At 40.6% G+C, this 6,812-nt stretch overlaps 1 protein-coding gene across 1 annotated transcript; it reads left to right on the top strand.

Moving 5' to 3' along the window:
- Positions 1-981: 981 nt before the first annotated feature.
- LOC134092402 (class I histocompatibility antigen, F10 alpha chain-like) lies at positions 982-3,067 on the top strand. The gene is made up of 4 exons (XM_062545241.1): positions 982-1,243; positions 2,035-2,310; positions 2,476-2,748; positions 3,042-3,067. The coding sequence occupies exons 1-4, from the start codon at positions 1,051-1,053 to the stop codon at positions 3,050-3,052; spliced, it is 753 nt and encodes a 250-aa protein (XP_062401225.1). The 5' UTR covers positions 982-1,050; the 3' UTR covers positions 3,053-3,067.
- The last annotated feature ends 3,745 nt before the right edge of the window (positions 3,068-6,812 follow it).

Raw genomic sequence — 6,812 nt, forward strand, 5'->3', positions numbered from 1 at the left:
TGTTGAATACAGTTGTTTAAGCTGCTACATCAACCAGCTGTAGCAATATGTAAATAGGCAAACACTTCTCACTCACTCATTCTGCTGCAGGGGCTCAGACATCACACCCAGCAGGACAGGAGGGCCCTTTCCGAAACGTGCCCCTAAACCCTCCCCCTACACACTTACACTTTGTTTGCGCGTTCACGCGAGGGTCCGCCACATTGAGTATCATCCGAAACAAAATTTGAGTCGAGTGAAGTGCCTAGGGAGAGGGGCTACGACACCTCCAGGAGCAAGTCAGCATGGATGCTGTCTTGAAACGCAGGTGCAACCATTTTCACTTGTTCGTGCAGCTCGTGTAATCTCCTGCCAGTTGTTTTTTGGTCCGTATGACAGCATTTACAGACAAAAGCATAATCTAAGCTACATTGTAACTACTCATGTTTAGTTTGATACTCAGTAAAATGTGCAAGATCGTGCAGAAGTAGGCTGTAATATTTAAATACATGTGCAGGTCGCATTCACAGCACTTTTATAATTTGATGTTAAATAAAGCATAAAATGCAACTCCTCACTCATAGTAATGAAAGGAGAGAAGAGGGCTGTATAATACACAGGGGTGTCCAGAACATCTTTATTGGCGATTAAATATATATTGCGTTCATAATGTCTATGAAAACAAATATGACGTCAATTTCCTTCTCCCTTCAAGGCAAGCGCATCCGAAATGTAGCGCTGTTTTAACCCCTACCCTTTCAATGCGAGTGTTCTCCGCACCCACGAGTGTGACTTGAAAAGGAAGTTCACTCGCTAACCGAGTCGAAGTGATAGGGACTCCGTTTCGGAAAGGGCCAAGGATTAGCAGCAGCAGGAAGGGCGGGGAGAGATGTGAGGGTCAAGAGGTCAAAGGTGAAGTGTGGGGGTCATTCCCTGTCTGTCATCTTGCAGTCTCACCTGATTTACAGCATTCTGTCTCATTCTTCTGTGTTTACAGGACTCCACAGCCTGCAGTACTTCTACACCGCTACATCAGGAGTCCCACACATTCCAGAGTTTATAAGTGTTGGGATGGTGGATGGTGTGGATTTCAGTTACTATGACAGCAACATAAAGAGGTGTGAACCCAGGCAGACGTGGATGGAGCAAATACATGAGGAGGATCCGGATTACTGGGATTTAGAAACACAGCTGGCTAAGATGTATGAGCAGATCTTCAGGATAGACATGAACATTTTAGGGAAGCGCTTTAATCAGACTGGAGGTAGGTTCAGTCACTCTCTCTTTATTGCCTACTAACACAAGTCATTCACTAATATAATTAGGCAGGGGAGAACTGGATGCAAACAGGGTAATTAAAGGTGTTGATTGGTGGGGTTGTGCAAAGAAAGAACTTATTCCATGCTGGTCAATGTCAACTGGTTAAATGCTGGTCCAATGGTTTCAAAAGTAACCTGCAGGCCAGCGATCCAAAAGAAACCACAAAAAGGACTCTGCATTAGTTCAAGTGAAAGAGAATAAAGTTGTAGGGGCAATCATTTGCCACATTTAAATCCAATAAAACAGTTCTGGCTTCACACCTGAAGAGACAAAAAAAATCAAACCAAAGGACCAACATCTTACCTTGATCTAATACCAGTGTCTGGTTTATTAATGTTAATTTAGTGGCAGTTAGTTATACTCTGGGATCAAAATGCTTTTAACTGAATTGTGCAAGCATGATTGTGGATTGTGAACAGAATGTTTCTAGTAGTTTGGGTTTGTACAGTGAATATAAGAAATTCTTCACATGGAAACATACAGTATAGACATTTAAACAACCCAAGTGCCCCAGACTAACAGCCCCATATTAACAGTATAGAAATGTGAGACTGAGAGCCTACAGCTGAGGTTCTACACATGAGATGTTTACACCAATATGTAGATTGTCACTGCAGGTCATAAATGAATAAATACATGGATTGATAGATAAATAAATTGAAAGTCAGGCATACAGGATACATGATTTGTTATCATGGTACAGTTCTAATTTGTCTGGTTCCTCTGTGTCTCTAGGAGTGCATGTCTTGCAGAAGCAGTATGGCTGTAAGTGGGAGGATGGCATTAGAGCCACTGATGGTCATGAAGCGTTTGGTTATGATGGAGAGGACTTCCTCTCACTAGACCTGGAGAACATGAGATGGATCGCAGCAGTGCCACAGGCCATCCCAAGCAAACTAAAGTGGGACAATACAGAGCATTTTGGGAACAGGAAGATGTACTTCCAGGAGACGTGTGTTGATTGGTTGAAGAAATATGTTGATTATGGGAGCAGCATTCTGGAGAGGAAAGGTACAGCAGCAGACAACACTCAAGCAGTTTATAGGAGGCTGAATTGCTCTATTTTTTTTAGATGACTTTGAGGGGAAGTAAAAAATATGCTAGACTTGTTTACTTGCATGCCTTCAGTAATGATTGCCATTATTGATCTATGTTTATGAAACCATTTGTTTTCAGTCTCCCCAGAGGTCTCTCTGTTCCAGAAGGACTCTTCAACTGTGTGCCACGCTACAGGTTTCTACCCTGAGGGAGTGAACATCACCTGGAAGAGAGATGAAGTGGAGATGCAGGAGGATGTGGATGTGGGGGAGACGCTGCCCAATATGGATGGAACATTCCAGAAGAGAGCTGTGCTCACCGTGTCACCTGAGAGGAGGAAGAGCCAGTACACCTGTGAGGTGGAACACATCAGTAGAGAGCCAATCATCAGGACCCTGAGTGAGGAAGATGGTAAGACACACAATGTGGATATGCCTTGTTGCGTTAGTCTGGTTTTAGCAACACTTCCCAAAGCTTGAAATAGAATGTTGAAATAGAATAGAACTGTTGTAGCACTAGCTGCTATTTTTGTATTTTTATCTAGTGTGTAGTTTAAGAATGTTTGATGTGATTTAGTTTTTTTAATCATGATTTATATTACACATTTTGTAATTTTATTTTTTCCTGTAGGAAAATTCCAATACCATACCATCACATTAATTATTATTGGTGGTGTTGTGATTCTCATTGTGATTGCTGTGAAGACATGCTGTGAACAAGGCTACAACAAGACACAACGAAACACAACTAGATCAAGAAAGGAACGGAACAAAAAGCATACAGCAGACATATTCTTGATATGCTGTAGACAAGACATATGTAGATTAGATGATTGGGAAGACAAAAGATTATTGAATGAAGAAGAACAAAACAAAAAGCATACAGCAGACATATTCTTGATATGCTGTAGACAAGACATATGTAGATTAGATTATTGGAAAGACACAAGACTATTGAATGAAGAGGAACAAAACAAAAAGTATACAATATACTTATACCGTATATTCTCGATACAGCTTGTATGGAAGTGTAGACAAGATATACATGGATTAGATTATTAGGAACACAAACTTCTATCTTTGTGTAGCAGGACGAAGACAGCTTAGTTCTAAATGGCTAGCAATTACAGTTTTTGCCAGTTGATTGAACACTACAGACCCATGCTTAGACTAAAGTAACACAACTTTACGTTTTGCTGCCATATCTCAAACACCAATACCTATACCTTAAACAAAAGTGCTGCTTTGCACTCTAGTTGCAATTCTGCAACACACTTACTCCTTTATGCAACACACTTGGTCCTGCATACTACTCTCTATGTCATACATAAGACACTTCGTTCAAAAATGAAATCTCAGAGTACCATTTGTTAAACACATGTATCCAAAATACAAAACACATCGGGTAATTGCAACCGCTCAAATAGACACCTGAACGCACTTACTTGCAAAACTGAACACCAATCAGCCATCTAAAAAAGCCCATTCGTTTAGCCATTGGAAATGGTGATGTGAATGGTATATGTCCCAGTGTTGTGTCATTGTTTCCTTGTGTGTAGAGTTTTGGCACAATGAGTGAAGTTTTTCTAAATGTATTCAAGCAAATATGTTTTAGATTAAGTAGACTAGTATATTCCTCCTGATTTGCAAGTGTATGCATATGATGCAAGTGTGTTTCATTTTGTCACCAGAGTTACATTTTGACAAAGGATTGTTGGGTTTTGATTGCAGAGTTTAGGTACTGATAGAAGAGTTTCAATTTGGCATAGATGTGAAAGGTTTATTTCCTAGTGTTGTGTTATCTTCACTTGTGTGTAGAGTTTTGGTACGGTGAGCGAAGTTTTGCAAAATGTGTTCAAGCAACGGAAGACTCTCAGGTTGTGGTAAAGCTTTTATTAAAATGCATCAACATAGGATAAAAAAATAATCACTTTGATTCTTTCCAAAAAAAAAAAAAGTCCTGTGTGGTAGTTTTCACATTACAATAACATGATAATGGGAAAGTGATGCTGATACTGGGATCAGACGGAGAATAATTACGATAATATCGCTGTCACACATTAATAATGAATAATATCGCTGTCACACATTAAGTCTGAATAATTACGATAATATCGGTTGGTGCGGCTCTGTCCGGTTTTGATGCTGTCCCCCATGCAGTAGGTGTGGGCGCCCTTGTCATCTCCATGATTCTACAGATTGCCTTTATCGCCACAAAAGGTTCTCAGAGTGTGGAGGACAGTCCAGTGGACATGCTGAGGCGCATCTTTGCAGAGGAGAAGACTTCATTCATGTCAGTGATATTTTTCATCCTGCGGTGGAAAAGGGCCTTCAGGTTTTCCGTCCATATCAACTGTTGCCATGAGTAAACAAAACGATTCAACTAGCATTAGGCTACACTGCAGACGTTGACTAACATTTTAAACAGCTAGTTTCTGCCGTTTGTTATGGGAGAACTGGTCATATCACTCTCCCGTTTATGCATCTCATTAACTTGTGTTTGCATGCAACACCCATTGCTGATGACGCATCCTTGGTTCGGTTCAGAACTGGTGTGAATGCGGGCTGGTTCACTAGATACTATAGCACCACGGCTCAAAGAATTCTGAACGGCACCAGTTCAACACCGGTTGTGCATGAACGAGTTCAAAAGAACGTGTTCATTGAACATGTTCATTTTTCTGTGAACGCTGAACTGAACGCAGCACATTTGTAAATAATGAATTTGAACGTGAATTCGCTCAGATTATGGGAAATGAACGACGAACATCACTGTTGATGTCCAATTAAACGTTACGGAATTAATTTTGTCCTGAGAAGTCGAGTGACACTATCTGCTGGCAATTTAGAAACAGTATGTCGTTGTCACACTCACTGCCCACGGGCGCCACTCCTAAACTACAGCTTTGCACTACCTTACTACATTACCCATGATCACGTTACGCAAGATGCATTGTAGGCTACACAGAACCGCTGCATGCAATCGCGGAAAGATTCTGCACATGTCAGTGATGATAGAGGGATGCATAACGTGTTCAAAGGCTACAGTATGTCACTGAACAGTTCCATCGCTGCAGGTAATGCAGCAGGCAGCCTCCTCCATACTCCCGGTGTAAAAACTACACTCTTCTGCTGTCAGGCATGCACAGCTGACGCATTTATTATTAATTATTAATAAATGCGCGGCCGCATTTATTAGGCGTCGGTATCTGCATAGACCTAAAAGAAATGTATCTGCCCAGTGAAATAAAGCCCAATTTACGGACATTCTCAATTAGATGAGAACAACAGGTGGCAGTAGCCTATATTCCGTCAGAAACAGATTTTCATTCAAATGAACTGAATTTGAACTAGTTCAAAATTAAAAATGGTGAACTATGAACGTGAACAGTTCACTTTGCACGTGTGTGAACTGAACTTTGAACTAGTTACCGAAGAGTGTGAACGTGCACAACACGGTGAAAAACGGCCTTTAGTAGCCCAGAAGCGTATTGGTTCAGCTTATTAGTAGAGTCATTTCCGGAATATTTACCTCCACCGAAGAGGTTATGTTTTCACCTTGGTTTGTTTGTCTGTTTGTCTGTCTGTTTGTCTGTTAGCAAGATAACTCAAAAAGTGATGGATGGATTTCGATGACATTTTGACAAGGAAGAAACGATTACATTTTGGGAGTGATCTGGAACACCGTCGCCGTCGCCGTTTATGTATTTAGCTTAGTGGTGTAATGGCATGGTATGGCCACGTGGTGGTGATCTGAATAGTTTAGGTTCAAATGTATGACAACCTAGGAAGAACAATACAGGCGGAGGTCTGCGCTCTCTGATTGCTTTTCTAGTTTAGTATGGAGTCATCAATTCCCACGTTTATGTACTGGTCTGGTAAATATTGTAAAAAGTCATGTGACATTGTATAAATCTGGCCGAATTCAGAGACTCTTGTCCTCCCATGATGGGAGATCATATTACTACCCCTGTTTTCAATTTCTTTGATTCTTCACAATCCCAAATTCTTCATAAATGTTTGTCCAGTCCAGTAGTTTGCTTAATAAACATGATAATAACATGATAGAGCTGATAGTGATAGTGATCATGATCATGGGCTGTGAAAAATATCACTCTCAGTGACTCCCATGATGATTACTAGTCCAAAGCACTGCACTGCACTGGCTGAGGAAGCTAATGTGCAGTGATTTAAGAGAGGAGCCGTGGAATACAGTAGTCACACAAATGAAATTGGGTCATTCACCTGTTTTTTATTGAACTTTGCACTCACTGAGTTTATTTTAGATGTCCAAAGTCTGGTTGTGCTTGTTGTAATGTTGCTCCACAAACCTTGTTCTTCATCAGAGGAAGACGAAGATGGAATTACTGCAAACATTTAGAAATGGACCTCATACCTTTAAAATTGAAAAAAAAACAAAAAAAACATAAAGGGACTACTTTAGACATCCACTGCAGGCCACACTGAAATATTTTT

Source organism: Sardina pilchardus, chromosome 9, assembly GCF_963854185.1.
Source record: "Sardina pilchardus chromosome 9, fSarPil1.1, whole genome shotgun sequence".
NCBI lineage: Eukaryota > Metazoa > Chordata > Actinopteri > Clupeiformes > Clupeidae > Sardina > Sardina pilchardus.